The sequence below is a fragment of the Ranitomeya variabilis genome, chromosome 4 (genome assembly GCF_051348905.1).
Source record: "Ranitomeya variabilis isolate aRanVar5 chromosome 4, aRanVar5.hap1, whole genome shotgun sequence".
In the NCBI taxonomy this organism is placed as follows: domain Eukaryota; kingdom Metazoa; phylum Chordata; class Amphibia; order Anura; family Dendrobatidae; genus Ranitomeya; species Ranitomeya variabilis.
This window is the reverse complement of record NC_135235.1, coordinates 189953059-189970301: the sequence shown is the minus strand read 5'-3', so window position 1 is coordinate 189970301 and position 17243 is coordinate 189953059. Positions and strand designations below refer to the sequence as shown.

The 17243-nt window shown below is 45.4% G+C and overlaps 1 protein-coding gene across 4 annotated transcripts in view; it reads left to right on the top strand.

The window, feature by feature from the left end:
- ODAD1 (outer dynein arm docking complex subunit 1) overlaps positions 1–17243 on the top strand; it is a 346929-nt gene that overhangs the window by 237430 nt on the left and 92256 nt on the right. For all 4 annotated transcript variants that reach the window (XM_077259489.1, XM_077259486.1, XM_077259488.1 and 1 more), the window contains exon 11: positions 15981–16149. In XM_077259489.1, coding sequence (XP_077115604.1) covers positions 15981–16149 — 169 coding nt within the window. The remainder of the gene's footprint in view (positions 1–15980; positions 16150–17243) is intronic.

The following is a 17243-nucleotide window of genomic DNA, read 5'->3' as shown; positions in this document are numbered from 1 at the left end:
ATAACACAGCCCACGTAATATATAGCACAACCCATGCAGTATTTAACACAGCCCATGCAGTATATAACACAGCCCACGTAATATATAGCACAGCCCACGCAGTGTATAACACAGCCCACATAGTATATAACACAGCCCACGCAGTATATAACACAGCCCACGCAGTATATAACACTGGCCACATAGTATATAGCAGCCACGCAGTTTATAACACAGGCCACGTAGTATATAGCAGTGTGGGCACCATATCCCTGTTAAAAAAAAAATAATTAAAATAAAAAATAGTCTTGCGAGACCGCTAAGTCTTCTGGGTAATATCGCAATGCATCTCTGGGAACGGAAGCTGGCTGCAGCCGCGCGCATCGGCGGACGACGGAAGGTGAGAATAGCAGGTTTTTTGTTTTTTTATTATTTTTAACATTAGATCTTTTTACTATTGATGCTGCATAGGCAGCATCAATAGTAAAAAGTTGGTCTCACAGGGTTAATAGCAGCGTTAATGGACTGCGTTACCCGCGGCATAACGCGGTCCATTAATGCTGCCATTAACCCTGTGTCAGCGCTCACTGGAGGGGAGTATGGAGCTGGCGCCAGGCACTGACTGGACAGAAGTAGAGAGGGACTAATTCTCGGCCGGACTGTGCCCGCGACCAATCAGCGACACGGGATTTCAGTTACAGAAAGACAGACAGACGTAAGTACCCCTTAGACAATTATATATATAGACTAGATGGTAGCCCTATTCTAAAGCATCAGGTATTCTAGAATATGTATGTAGTTTATTTATGAAGATTTTAGAATAATACATTGAATACACAGGATTCGACCAGCCGCGACCAATTAGCGAAGCGTGGTTCAAATCCCGCGCCAATTCGTGGCTGGACTGCGTCTGTCGCTGATTGTTCGCAGTCAGCCATGTAGTATATAACAGCCCACGTAGTAAATAGCACAGCCACGTAGTATATTGCACAGCCACATAGTATATAGCACAGCCACGTAGTATATAGCACAGCCCACGGAGTATATAGCACAGCCCATGGAGTATATAGCACAATAGCACAGCCACGTAGTATATAACACAGCCCACAGAGTATATAGCACAGCCACATAGTATATAGCACAGCCAACGGAGTGTATAACAGCCCACATAGCAAATAACACAGCCACGTAGTTTATGACAGCACATGTAGCATATAACATAGCTCACGTAGTATATAACAGCCAACGCACGCAGTATATAACACACCCCACGTAGTGTATAACACAGGCCACGTAGTGTATAACACAGCCCACGTAGTGTATAACACAGGCCACATAGTGTATAACACAGCCCATGTAGTATATTGCACAGCCCACGTAGTATATTGCAGAGCCCATGCAGCATATTGCACAGCCCATGTAGTATATTGCACAGCCCACGTAGTATATTGCACAGCCCACGTAGTATTATTATTATTATTATTATTTATTTATAAAGCACCATTGATTCCATGGTGCTGTACATGAGAAGGGGTTACATACAAGTTACAGATATCACTTACAGTAAACAAACTAACAATGACAGACTGATACAGAGGGGCGAGGACCCTGCCCTTGCGGGCTTACATTCTGCAGGATTATGGGGAAGGAGACAGTAGGTTGGGGGTTGCAGGAGCTCCGGTGTTGGTGAGGCGGTAGCTTCGGTGGTGATGAGGAGGCAGCGGGATCAGTGCAGGCTGTAGGCTTTCCTGAAGAGATGAGTTTTCAGGTTCCGTCTGAAGGATCCGAATGTGGTGGATAACCGGACGTGTTGGGGCAGAGAATTCCAGAGGATGGGGGATATTCGGGAGAAGTCTTGGAGGCGATTGGATGAGGAGCGAATAAGTGTGGAGGAGAGAAGGAGGTCTTTGGAGGACCGGAGATTACGTGAGGGAAGATATATGGAGATTTGATCAGAGATATATGGAGGAGACAGGTTATGGATGGCTTTGTAGGTCAGTGATAGTAATTTGAACTGGATACGCTGAGGGAATGGGAGCCAGTGAAGAGATTTGCAGGGGGGAAGCGGGAGAGTAGCGAGGAGAGAGATGGATTAGTCGGGCAGCAGAGTTAAGGATGGACTGGAGAGGCGCAAGAGTGTTAGCAGGGAGGCCGCAGAAAAGGATGTTGCAGTAGTCAAGGCGGGAGATGATGAGGGCATGCACAAGCATTTTAGTAGATTGAAGGTTAAGGAAAGGACGGATTCTTGAGATATTTTTGAGCTGGAGGCGACAGGAGGTGGAAAGAGCTTGGATGTGCGGTTTGAAGGACAGGGCAGAGTCGAAGGTAACTCCGAGGCAGCGGACTTCCGGTACGGGGGAAAGCATGATGTCATTGATTGCGATAGATAGGTCAGGTAAGGAGGATCTGTGGGGTGGAGGAAAGATGATGAGTTCAGATTTGTTCACATTGAGTTTGAGGAAGCGAGAGGAGAAGAAGGAGGATATAGCTGATAAGCACTCTGGGATTCTGGACAGCAGAGCGGTGACGTCTGGGCCAGAGAGGTAGATCTGAGTGTCATCAGCATAGAGGTGGTACTCGAATCCATGGGACTTTATGAGTTGTCCCAAGCCAAGTGTGTAGATTGAGAAGAGTAGGGGTCCTAGAACAGAGCCTTGGGGGACTCCAACAGAGAGAGGGTGGGATGAGGAGGTAGTGTGGGAGTGGGAGACACTGAATGTGCGGTTGGAAATGTACGAGGTGATCCAGGACAGGGCGAGGTCTTTGATGCCAAAGGAAGAGAGGATCTGTAGTAGGAGGCAGTGGTCAACTGTGTCAAAAGCAGAGGACAGGTCTAGAAGGAGGAGTACATAGTATTGTCCGTTAGCTTTGGCGGTAAGTAGGTCGTTGGTGATTTTGGTCAGGGCTGTCTCAGTTGAGTGATGGGGGCGGAAACCAGATTGTAGATTGTCGAACAACAAGTTAGATGAGAGGTGGGAGGAAAGTTCAGCGTGGACGTGCTGCTCCAGGAGTTTGGAAGCGAATGGGAGCAGCGATATTGGGCGATAGCTGGACAGTAGTATATTGCACAGCCCATGTAGTATATTGCACAGCCCACGCAGTACATTGCACAGCCCACGTAGTACATTGCACAGCCCACGCAGTATATTGCACATATATACTCACCTTCCGTTGGCCCCGGATCCAGGTGAAGCGTTTCCCGATGCTCCTCGCGCGCTCCAGTTCCAAGAGTGCATTGCGGTCTCGCGAGATGATGATGTGGCGGTCTCGCAAGACCGCTACGTCATCATCTCGCGAGACCGCAATGCATGGAGCGGTCACCGGGGTGTCGCAAGGAGCGGGAAAGGCCAGTTCTGGATCCGAGGGGCTGACGGACGGTGAGTATCTAACGATTTTTTTGTTAATTATTATGTTTAACATTAGATCTTTTTACTATTGATGCTGCATAGGCTGCATCAATAGTAAAAAGTTGGTCACACAGGGTTAACAGCAGCGGTAACGGAGTGCGTTACCCACGGCATAACGCGGTCCGTTACCGCTGCCATTAACCCTGTGTGACCGCTGAGTGGAGGGGAGTATGGAGTGGGCACTGACTGCGGGGAGTAAGGAGCGGCCATTTTTCCACCGGACTGTGCCCGTCGCTGATTAGTCGTGGCCGTATTGCCGCGAACAGTCGGCGACTTGGATTTCCATAACAGACAGAGGCCGCGACCAATGAATATCTGTGACAGACAGACAGAAAGAAAGACAGGTAGACAGACGGAAGTGACCCTTAGACAATTATATAGTAGATAGAGTACATTGTATGGATAAAAAACAAAACAAAATGTGTATAATTTATAAAAAAGTAAAAGAAAAGAAGAAAAATAAAAATGACATGCAATAGTTTCCAGTTTGTTCAGTTTTGATATTTAGTCCATAATAAGATGAGCCATGTGTCCCAAAAAGTCCCCAGCAACATTATAATGTAAATAAAAAATGGACACTATATTGTTAATAAACCAATTCGTACCAGCGTATATACTTGTGTTTAATTTGACCTGAGTATAAGCCGAGGCACCTAGTTTTTGCCTCAAAAAACTGGGAAACCTTATTGACTCAAGTATAAGCAGGGTATGCATTGTCCCCTAGACCCTATTCTGGTATGCATGGCTCCTCATCCTTGTCTACATGGCTCCTCATCCCTATCCTTGTCTGCATGGCTTCTTATCCCCATCCTTGTATGCTTGGCTCCTTACCTCCATCCTTGTCTGCATGGCTCCTCATCCCCATACTTGTATGCATAGCTCCTTATTCCCATCCTTGTCTGCATGGCTCCTTATCCCCATCCTTGTATGCATAGCTCCTTATTCCCACACTTGTATGCATGGCTCCTTATTCCCATCCTTACATGCATGGCTCCATATTCCCATCCTTGTCTGCATGGCTCCTTATCCCCATCCTTGTATGCATGGCTCCTTATTCCCACCCTTGTATGCATGGCTCCATATTCCTATCCTTGTTTGCATGGCTCCTTATTCCCATCCTTGTCTGCATGGCTCCTTATTGCCATCCTTGTATGCATGGCTCCTTACTCCCATCCTTGTATGCATGGCTCCTTATTCCCACACTTGTATGCACGTCTCCTTTTTCCCATCCTTACATTCATGGCTCCATGTTCCCACCCTTTTATGCATGGCTCCTTATTCCCACCCTTGTATGCATGGCTCCATATTCCCATCCTTGTTTGCATGGCTCCTTATTCCCATCCTTGTATGCATGGCTCCTTATTCCCATCCTTGTATGCATGGCTCCTTACTCCCATCCTTGTATGCATGGCTCCTTATTCCCACACTTGTATGCATGGCTCCATATTCCCATCCTTACATGCATGGCTCCATATTCCCATCCTTGTCTGTATGGCTCCTTATTCTCACCCTTGTCTGCATGGCTGCTTATTCCCACCCTTGTATGCATGGCTGCTTATTCCCACCCTTGTATGCATGGCTCCTTATTCCCATCCTTACATGCATGGCTCCATATTCCCATCCTTGTCTGTATGGCTCCTTATTCTCACCTTTGTCTGAATGGCTGCTTATTCCCACCCTTGTATGCATGGCTGCTTATTCCCACCCTTGTCTGCATGGCTCCTTATTCCCACCCTTGTTTCCATGGCTCCTTATTCCCATCCTTACATGCATGGCTCCATATTCCCATCCTTGTCTGTATGGCTCCTTATTCTCACCCTTGTCTGCATGGCTGCTTATTCCCACCCTTGTATGCATGGCTCCATATTCCCATCCTTTTTTGCATGGCTCCTTATTCCCATCCTTGTATGCATGGCTCCTTATTCCCATCCTTGTATGCATGGCTCCTTACTCCCATCCTTGTATGCATGGCTCCTTATTCCCATCCTTACATGCATGGCTCCATATTCCCATCCTTGTCTGTATGGCTCCTTATTCTCACCCTTGTCTGCATGGCTGCTTATTCCCACCCTTGTATGCATGGCTCCTTATTCCCCCCATCCTTACATGCATGGCTCCATATTCCCATCCTTGTCTGTATGGCTCCTTATTCTCACCCTTGTCTGAATGGCTGCTTATTCCCACCCTTGTATGCATGGCTGCTTATTCCCACCCTTGTCTACATGGCTCTTTATTCCCACCCTTGTATGCATGGCTCCTTATTCCCATCCTTACATGCATGGATGCATGGCTCCATATTCCCATCCTTGTCTGTATCGCTCCTTATTCTCTCTCTTGTCTGAATGGCTGCTTATTCCCACCCTTGTATGCATGGCTGCTTATTCCCACCCTTGTATGCATGGCTGCTTATTCCCACCCTTGTCTACATGGCTCCTTATTCCCATCCTTACATGCATGGCTCCATATTCCCATCCTTGTCTGTATGGCTCCTTATTCTCACCCTTGTCTGCATGGCTGCTTATTCCCACCCTTGTATGCATGGCTGCTTATTCCCACCCTTGTCTGAATGGCTCCTTATTCCCACCCTTGTCTGTATGGCTCCTTATTCTCACCCTTGTCTGCATGGCTGCTTATTCCCATCCTTATCTGCATGGCTCCTTATTCCCATCCTTACATGCATGGCTCCATATTCCCATCCTTGTCTGTATGGCTCCTTATTTTCACCCTTGTCTGCATGGCTGCTTATTCCCACCCTTGTATGCATGGCTGCTTATTCCCACCCTTGTATGCATGGCTCCTTATTCCCACCCTTGTATGCATGGCTCCATATTCCCATCCTTGTATGCATGGCTTCTTATTCCCATCCTTGTCTGCATGGCTCCATATTCCCATCCTTGTTTGCATGGCTCCTTATTCCCATCCTTGTCTGCATGGCTCCTTATTTCCATCCTTGTATGCATGGCTTCTTATTCTCATCCTTGTATGCATGGCTCCTTATTCCCCTCCTTTTATGCATGGCTCCTTATTCCCATCCTTGTATGCATGGCTCCTTATTCCCATCCTTGTATGCATGGCTCCTTATTCCCATCCTTGTATGCATGGCTCCTTATTCCCACCCTTGTATGCATGGCTCCTTATTCCAAACCTTACATGCATGGCTCCATATTCCCATCCTTGTTTGCATGGCTCCTTATTCCCATCCTTGTATGCATGACTCCTTATTCCAATCCTTGTATGCATGGCTCCTTATCCCCATCCGCTCCATACACCTCATACACATTCAGCTCCGCTCCATACACCTTTTGCCTTTTGAAAATATTTTTTATAATTTTTTCTATTTTTTCTCTGGCGCCCCCTTAGGGTCGGTGCCCTAGGCGGCTAACTAGTTCACCTATACGTTTGGGCCGGCCCTGCTTGTCTGCATGGCTCCTTATTCCCATCCATGTCTGCATGGCTCCTTATTCCCATTCTTGCATGTATGGCTCCTTTTTCCCACCCTTGTATGCATGGCTGCTTATTCCTATCCTTACATGCATGGCTCCTTATTCCCATCCTTTTATGCATGGCTCCTTATTCTCATCCTTGTCTGCATGGCTCCTTATTCCCATCCTTGTCTGCATGGCCCCTTATCCCTATCCTTGTCTGCATGGCTCCAAATTCTCATCCTTGTTTGCATGGCTCCATATTCCCACCCTTGTATGCATGGCTCCTTTTTTCCACCCTTGTATGCATGGCTCCTTATTCCCATCCTTTTGTGCATGGCTCCTTATTCCCATCTTTGTCTGCATGGCTCCTTATTCTCATCCTTGTCTGCATGGCCCCTTATCCCCATCCTTGTTTGCATGACTCCATATTCTCATCCTTGTTTGCATGGCTCCATATTACCACGCTTGTATGCATGGCTCCTTATTCTCATCCTTGTATGCATGGCTCCTTATTCCCATCCTTGTCTGCATGGCTCCTTATCTCCATCCTTGTATGCATGGCTCCTTACTCCCATCCTTGTATAGATGGCTACTTATTCCCATCCTTGTATGCATGGCTCCTCATTCCCATCCTTGTCTGCATGGCTCCTTATTCCCATACTTCTATGCATGGCTCCTTTTTCCCACCCTTGTATGCATGGCTCCTTTTTCCCACCCTTGTATGCATGGCTCCTTATTCCCATCCTTTTATGCATGGCTCCTTATTCCCATCCTTGTCTGCATGGCCCCTTATCCCTATCCTTGTCTGCATGGCTCCAAATTCTCATCCTTGTTTGCATGGCTCCATATTACCACCTTTGTATGCATGGCTCCTTATTCTCATCCTTGTATGCATGGCACCTTATCCCCATCCTTGTCTACATGGCCCCTTATCCCCATCCTTGTCTGCATGACTCCATATTTTCATCCTTGTTTGCATGGCTCCATATTACCACCCTTGTGTGCATGGCTCCTTATTCCCATCCTTGTATGCATGGCTCCTTATCCCCATCCTTGTCTGCATGGCTCCTTATCTCCATCCTTGTATGCATGGCTCCTTACTCCCATCCTTGTATAGATGGTTACTTATTCCCATCCTTGTATGCATGGCTCCTCATTCCCATCCTTGTCTGCATGGCTCCTTATTCCCATACTTGTATGCATGGCTCCTTTTTCCCACCCTTGTATGCATGGCTCCTTATTCCCATCCTTTTATGCATGGCTCCTTATTCCCATCCTTGTCTGCATGGCTCCTTATTCCCATCCTTGTCTGCATGGCCCCTTATCCCTATCCTTGTCTGCATGGCTCCAAATTCTCATCCTTGTTTGCATGGCTCCATATTCCCACCCTTGTATGCATGGCTCCTTTTTTCCACCCTTGTATGCATGGCTCCTTATTCCCATCCTTTTGTGCATGGTTCCTTATTCCAAACCTTACATGCATGGCTCCATATTCCCATCCTTGTTTGCATGGCTCCTTATTCCCATCCTTGTATGCATGGCTCCTTATTCCAATCCTTGTATGCATGGCTCCTTATCCCCATCCGCTCCATACACCTCATACACATTCAGCTCCGCTCCATACACCTTTTGCCTTTTGAAAATATTTTTTATATTTTTTTCTAATTTTTCTCTGGCCCCCTCTTAGGGTCGGCACCCTAGGCGGCTAACTAGTTCACCTATACGTTCGGGCCGGCCCTGCTTGTCTGCATGGCTCCTTTTTCCCATCCATGTCTGCATGGCTCCTTATTCCCATTCTTGCATGTATGGCTCCTTTTTCCCACCCTTGTATGCATGGCTGCTTATTCCTATCCTTACATGCATGGCTCCTTATTCCCATCCTTTTATGCATGGCTCCTTATTCTCATCCTTGTCTGCATGGCTCCTTATTCCCATCCTTGTCTGCATGGCCCCTTATCCCTATCCTTGTCTGCATGGCTCCAAATTCTCATCCTTGTTTGCATGGCTCCATATTCCCACCCTTGTATGCATGGCTCCTTTTTTCCACCCTTGTATGCATGGCTCCTTATTCCCATCTTTTTGTGCATGGCTCCTTATTCCCATCCTTGTCTGCATGGCTCCTTATTCTCATCCTTGTCTGCATGGCCCCTTATCCCCATCCTTGTCTGCATGACTCCATATTCTCATCCTTGTTTGCATGGCTCCACATTACCACCCTTGTATGCATGGCTCCTTATTCCCATCCTTGTATGCATGGCTCCTTATCCCCATCCTTGACTGCATGGCTCCTTATCTCCATCCTTGTATGCATGGCTCCTTACTCCCATCCTTGTATAGATGGCTACTTATTCCCATCCTTGTATGCATGGCTCCTCATTCCCATCCTTGTCTGCATGGCTCCTTATTCCCATACTTCTATGCATGGCTCCTTTTTCCCACCCTTGTATGCATGGCTCCTTATTCCCATTCTTGCATGTATGGCTCCTTTTTCCCACCCTTGTATGCATGGCTGCTTATTCCTATCCTTACATGCATGGCTCCTTATTCCCATCCTATTATGCATGGCTCCTTATTCTCATCCTTGTCTGCATGGCTCCTTATTCCCATCCTTGTCTGCATGGCCCCTTATCCCTATCCTTGTCTGCATGGCTCCAAATTCTCATCCTTGTTTGCATGGCTCCATATTCCCACCCTTGTATGCATGGCTCCTTTTTTCCACCCTTGTATGCATGGCTCCTTATTCCCATCTTTTTGTGCATGGCTCCTTATTCCCATCCTTGTCTGCATGGCTCCTTATTCTCATCCTTGTCTGCATGGCCCCTTATCCCCATCCTTGTCTGCATGACTCCATATTCTCATCCTTGTTTGCATGGCTCCACATTACCACCCTTGTATGCATGGCTCCTTATTCCCATCCTTGTATGCATGGCTCCTTATCCCCATCCTTGACTGCATGGCTCCTTATCTCCATCCTTGTATGCATGGCTCCTTACTCCCATCCTTGTATAGATGGCTACTTATTCCCATCCTTGTATGCATGGCTCCTCATTCCCACCCTTGTATGCATGGCTCCTTATTCCCATCCTTTTATGCATGGCTCCTTATTCCCATCCTTGTCTGCATGGCTCCTTATTCCCATCCTTGTCTGCATGGCCCCTTATCCCTATCCTTGTCTGCATGGCTCCAAATTCTCATCCTTGTTTGCATGGCTCCATATTCCCACCCTTGTATGCATGGCTCCTTTTTTCCACCCTTGTATGCATGGCTCCTTATTCCCATCCTTTTGTGCATGGCTCCTTATTCCCTTCCTTGTCTGCATGGCTCCTTATTCTCATCCTTGTCTGCATGGCCCCTTATCCCCATCCTTGTCTGCATGACTCCATATTCTCATCCTTGTTTGCATGGCTCCATATTACCACCCTTGTATGCATGGCTCCTTATTCCCATCCTTGTATGCATGGCTCCTTATCCCCATCCTTGTCTGCATGGCCCCTTATCCCCATCCTTGTCTGCATGACTCCATGTTCTCATCCTTGTTTGCATGGCTCCATATTACCACCCTTGTATGCATGGCTCCTTATCCCCATCCTTGTCTGCATGGCTCCTTATCTCCATCCTTGTATGCATGGCTCCTTACTCCCATCCTTGTATAGATGGCTACTTATTCCCATCCTTGTATGCATGGCTCCTCATTCCCATCCTTGTCTGCATGGCTCCTTATTCCCTTACTTGTATGCATGGCTCCTTTTTCCCACCCTTGTATGCATGGCTCCTTATTCCCATCCTTTTATGCATGGCTCCTTATTCCCATCCTTGTCTGCATGGTTCCTTATTCCCATCCTTGTCTGCATGGCCCCTTATCCCTATCCTTGTCCGCATGGCTCCAAATTATCATCCTTGTTTGCATGGCTCCATATTCCCACCCTTGTATGCATGGCTCCTTATTCCCACCCTTGTATGCATGGCTCCTTATCCCCATCCTTGTCTGCATGGCTCCTTATCTTCATCCTTGTATGCATGGCTCCTTACTCCTATCCTTGTATGCATGGCTACTTATTCCCATCCTTGTATGCATGGCTCCTTATTCCCACACTTGTATGCATGGCTCCTTATTCCCATACTTGTCTGCATGGCTCCTTATCTCCATCCTTGTATGCATGGCTTCTTATACCCATCCTTACATGCATGGCTCTTTATTCCCATCTATACATGCATGGCTCCATATTCCCATCCTTGTTTGCATGGCTCCTTATTCTCACCCTTGTATGCATGGCTCCATATTCCTACCCTTGTATGCATGGCTCCTTATTCCCACCCTTGTATGCATGGCTCCTTATTTCCATCCTTGTATGCATGGCTCCTTATCCCCATCCTTGTCTGCATGGCTCCTGATCTCCATCCTTGTATGCATGACTCCTTATCCCCTTCCTTGTATGCATGGCTCCTTATTCCCACCCTTGTATGCATGGCTCCTTATTCCCATCCTTGTATGCATGGCTTCATATCCCCATCCCTGTCTGCATGGCTCCTTATTCCCATCCTTGTATGCATGGCTCCTTATTCCCATCCTTGTCTGCATGGCTCCTTATTCCCATCCTTGTCTGCATGGCTCCTTTTTCCCATCCTTGTATGCATGGCTCCTTATTCTCACCCTTGTATGCATGGCTACTTATTCCCATCCTTGTCTGCATGGCTCCTTATTCCCATCCTTGTATGCATGGCTCCTTATTCCCATCCTTGTATGCATGGCTCCTTATTCCCATCCTTGCATGCATGGCTCCTTATTCCCATCCTTGTCTGCATGGCTCCTTATTCTCATCCTTGTCTGCATGGCTCCTTATTCCCATCCTTGTATGCATGGCTCCTTATTCCCATCCTTGTATGCATGGCTCCTTATTCCCATCCTTTTATGCATGGCTCCTTATTACCATCCTTGTCTGCATGATTCATCATCCCCATCCTTGTATGTATGGCCCCCTTGAGAAAAGCATTAAAAAAAATCCTACTTACCTTCCCTGCGCGCCTTCGCAGCATTTCGTTCCTGTTTCCAGCAGTTTCTGCAGCCGGATGATCACGTGTCCCCGCTCATTAAGGGAATGAATATTCACCTCTCTCCAGCCTATGGGAGTGGAAAGAGTTGAATATTCATTACCTTATTGAGCGGGCACCCAGTAGAGCCCAGCAGCTGCTGGGAGCCGGCGGTTGCGGCTGTAACTGTGTGAGCGCTATAAGAGAAATTAATATTCATTGCCTGTGCAGTGAATGTTCATTTCTCTTTGGCAGCGGGCACAGGCTTTAGCCGCAGCCGCCGGCTTCTGCCTCCTGTGACCCGCTGCTCCCCCGCTCCCCCTCCCCCCACCATAAACTGGGACCATGACTCCTGTATAAACCGAGGGGGGCGTTTTCAACACAAAAAAATATGCTGAAAAACTCAGCTAATACACTAGTATTAACGGTAATTCATAAACTATGTTAAGGAGAAGAGGAATTTTACAAGGGGGATGAAGGCCAGCAGTACCACTAAAGGGCAAAGCCTAATTTATATACCGAGTTGAGACCATACAGTTTTAATGTATTTAATTTCTTAATTCATTGTAGTTCCTTGATTTGTAACATTCTCACTTGATCTCCACCCTTTCCAAAAGGTGGGACATGGTCAATAATCCTAAATTTAAATTTTTTTCCAAATGTCCACTTTCTGTGAAATGTTTTGATACTGGTAAATCTAAACTCTTTTTGCGTATTATATATCTATGATGATTTATCCAGGTCTTAAAATCCCAGGTGGTCTCCCCCACGTACCACAAATCACAGGGACATTATAGGAGATAAACTACAAATTCGGATGACCAGGTTAGGAAATGGTTATTACGAAAAATCTTTTTTGTCATGTCATTGAAACTTATCACCTTTCATAATATAAGGACAGGTAATACAATTAAGACAAGGATAACAACCAGTCCTGGTCCTACCAGATAGGCTACGTTCACATTTGCGTTGTGCGCCGCAGCGTCGGCGCCGCAGCGCACAACGCAAACAAAAATGCGGCAAAACGCACGCTAAAACGCTGCGTTTTGCGCCGCATGCGTCGTTTTTGGCCGAAAGTTGGACGCAAAAAAAATGCAACTTGATGCGTTTCTTGCGTCCAACGCTTGCGGCCATGCGGCGCGAAACGCAGGACAACGCATGTCCATGTTAAATATAGGGGCGCATGACGCATGCGGCGCCGCTGCGGCGCCCGACGCTGCGGCGCTGACCGCAAATGTGAACGTAGCCTTAGTGATGTTTGGATGGTAGACTTCTGAGGACCTATATCTGAACGGAGAACCTTATCTTTTATGTTTCTAGATCGTTTGTATGAAATCAATAGTGGATTTCTATAGTCTTCTATTTCAGGAAGACATTTTCCTAACATTGGCCAATGCTGTTTAATTATATTGGTGATTTCCTTACTCTCCTCACAATATGTGGTCACTAATGGCAACCTTCTGGAAATGTTATCCCCATTAGGAATTTTATTCAATAGTGTATATTGTATTGTATGTATAGATTTTTCCAAAATTTCCGAATATTTAGCATTTTTTTATATAGAAAGGTAAAATATATTGACTCCCATTTAGCACTGACGTGAAGTACAATATGTCACGAGAAAACAATCTCAGAATGGCTTGGATAGGTGAAAGCGTTCCAAAGTTATTAGCCCATGAAGTGGCACAGGTCAGATTGGCTTAGGCACTTGGGTACAAATAGGCCTAGGGCTGAAGGGGTTAATAAGCTACGTATATGTAAGGGCTATCATATCAAAAAATAAACTACAGACATGCATCTACCTAAAAATACCAAAGAGAATTAGTCACTCCGCTTGGTACCGATATCGTCAAATTTGGTTCTTGGCTCATGGACTAGTAGTTCTATTGACATTGATCACTTTGTTCTTCCATTTATTACTCAGATTTTTAGGATATTTATGATCCAAAAATGTCTTAGTCATTTCATCTAAGGGTTTCTCCAATATACTCTCATCACTAACAATCCTTCTTGTTCATAAGTATTGACTAAATGGAAGAGATTCCACCATTCTCCATGGATGGTGGCTGTCAAATCTTAATTTTCCCATTTTCCAAGAACTGTAATGTTTTCAATTTTTGGAACATGGGGCTTTGTAAGGGCATGGTTATGTTTTTATTGATATTATTTTGGGGTAATTACTATGTTTTGATCTCGTTAATAAATTCTTGTTACTGTTATTGTTCACAGTTTTTGTTAGTTCCCTTAGGGGACTTGAACCTGTGATGATCTGATCTGTTGTGCTACATACAACAATGTCACAGTATTGCTTTATATAGTAAAAATCATAGTCATGGTTTCCTATGAACTCCAGTCAGCAGACCCCTGGCTGTCACAGCAACTCCTTGACATCCCGTGATCGCATTGCTGATGCGCCGATGAGCAATGCGCCCCCTGCAGACGAGCTGTAAATGCCACTGTCATAGATTGACAGCGTCATTCAACAGGTTAACATCCCCAAGAGAAGGCCCGCGGTTGTTAAAGACAGATGATGGGTGAATAATTCAGCCATCAACTGCCAGGAAAGAGGCAGCTTTGGCTTGTTTATTTTCTGTGATAAATTTTGTCCTTGTGGAAAGTGACATGTCTGGTCTTAGGAAAATTGCAACACTCAATTTGTATATTTATTTTATGAGGAAAACAATTGTTAAATAATAAAGCCATGTGAGGAAAGCTTACAAATTACAGCAAAGAATGCTGAGCAGTACTCAATTCTAGCAAGCGCTGATTCTAGATAACCATGCTAAAAATAGTCTATCATTTACATCATTAATATTTTGTATTTGTATGTACAGTGCCTTGCGAAAGTATTTGGCTCCCTTGAACTTTTCAACCTTTTCCCACATATCATGCTTCAAACATAAAGATACTAAATGTAAATTTTTGGTGAAGAATCAACAACAAGTGGAGCACAATTGTGAAGTTGAACCAAATTTATTGGTTATTTTAAATTTTTGTGGAAATTCAAAAACTGAAAAGTGGGGCGTGTAATATTATTCGGCCCCATTAACTTAACACTTTGTTGTGCCACCTTTTGCTGCGATTACAGCTGCAAGCCGCTTGGGGTATGTCTCTATCAGTTTTGTACATTGAGAGACTGAAATTCTTGCCCATTCTTCTTTGGCAAACAGCTCGAGCTCAGTGAGGTTTAATGGAGATCGTTTGTGAACAGCAGTTTTCAGCTCTTTACACAGATTCTCGATTGGATTGAGGTCTGGACTTTGAATTGGCCGTTCTAACACCTGGATACGTTTATTTGTGAACCATTCCATTGTAGATGTTGCTTTATGTTTGGGATCATTGTCTTGTTGGAAGACAAATCTCCGTCCCAGTCTCAGGTTTTTTGCAGACGCCAACAGGTTTTCTTCAAGAATGGTCCTGTATTTGGCTCCATCCATCTTCCCATCAATTTTAACCATCTTCCCTGTCCCTGCTGAAGAAAACCAGGCCCAAACCATGATGCTGCCACCACCATGTTTTACAGTGGGGATGGTGTGTTCAGGGTGATGAGCTGTGTTGCCTTTACGCCAAACATATCGTTTGGCATTAATGGGGCCGAATAATATTGCACGCACCACTTTTCAGTTTTTGATTTTCCACAAAAATTTTAAATAACCAATAAATTTCGTTTAACTTCACCATTGGGTTCCACTTGTTGTTGATTCTTCACCAAATATTTACATTTGGTATCTTTATGTTTGAAGCATGATGTGGGAAAAGGTTGAAAAGTTCCAGGGAGCCGAATACTTTCGCAAGGCACTGTACATAGATGAATACGACGCAGATGCATCCAGTTGGGCAGGTTCTTTTATGTCAATTTATTATTTTTTTACTCTTCTTGCTTATTTTAATGATATTCTACATTCTGAAAACTTTAGCTACTAATACATATTCTCTGTTTTATTATAATTCATGTATTTGATGTAGGATTCTGTAGATATGCAGTAAGGCAAAAATTGAGATAAAAGACAAGGTGTCAAAACACCGATATCACTAAAACATGGTGGTGTCTGCGGAGCCATCCACTTTCCCCAGGATGTAGCTTTGAGCAGACCTCTAGGTTTAGATGTACAGGGATGTGAAGAGTGTCTGTATTTTACAGATCAAAAGAGAAATTGAAGAATTCAAAGCCCAGGGAGTACGACTGGAGCAAGAGCACCGGTCAATTCTTAAGAACATTGAAGGCAAACAAGAGGAGGCTGTAACGCAAGCAGATGGCTACCAACTGCAACTGAAAGGGGTCATGAAAATTCTGGATCAGCTGAAATCAGGTACATATTGTCTTTGTGCTGAGCCCTACAATCCAAGGTAACCGTGTCCAACGACATATTAATAAGCTTCAAAACACATAAAAAAAAAAAATAATCCCCCAAAAAGTCACTTTAAAAGCAATTAGAAGAAAAATAGAATTCTCAGTTAGAGTTGTACACTTAAAAGGAACCTGACAAGTCCCATAATATTTTTGAACTAGCCGTATTCAATTTCAGTCTTCTTATGACATTACAATAATGGAATGAAGTTATAAAATAAATAAAGTTATAAAACGCAGCTCATCTTATGCAAATGCAACCAGGCTAGCCTGGCGAGGCTTTTATTTATTGACACTAGTTCACACTCAGTGGTTGTAGTCACACCCGGTGGACATGATTGATAGGCAGTTCCTGCACTTCTTGAGTCTTATCAGTTATACTCCGATCCGCACTATGTCCCAAGCAGCTTGTGCTCTTCCAGCTATCTGATATCCTGACACAGAGGTGTAACACGGGAACAGAGATGCAAGAATTGGTGCAAACTGCCTAAGGAATAATGAAGACCAGAAATTGGCCAAGGAGACATGGCCTACATCAATCAGTCCCAGGGAGCTGTGACTACAGTGACTGGGGCCAGACTGCTCTTGGAGAGTCACTGGCTTAGTCCGGCCTCATATGCCTACAGTATAAAACTTAATTTGGCACAAATATGTTCATATGAATATAACAATAAACACATTATTGTAATATCAGAAAAGACTCTAATCTATACTGGTGTTTTGGGACCAGACCAGGTTTTCCTAGGTTTTCTTTAACCCTTTAATCCCATATGATGTACTATCCCATCAAGGTGACCTGAGACTTAATTCCCAGTGACGGGATAGTACGTCATATGCGATCGGCCGCGCTCTCGGGGGGAGCGCGGCCGATCGCGGCCGGGTGTCAGCTGACTATCGCAGCTGACATCCGGCACTATGTGCCAGGAGCGGTCACGGACCGCCGCCGGCACATTAACCCCCGGCACACTGCGATCAAACATGATTGCAGTGTTTCAGCGGTACAGGGAAGCATCGCGCAGGGAGGGGGCTCCCTGCGGGCTTCTCTGAGACGATCGA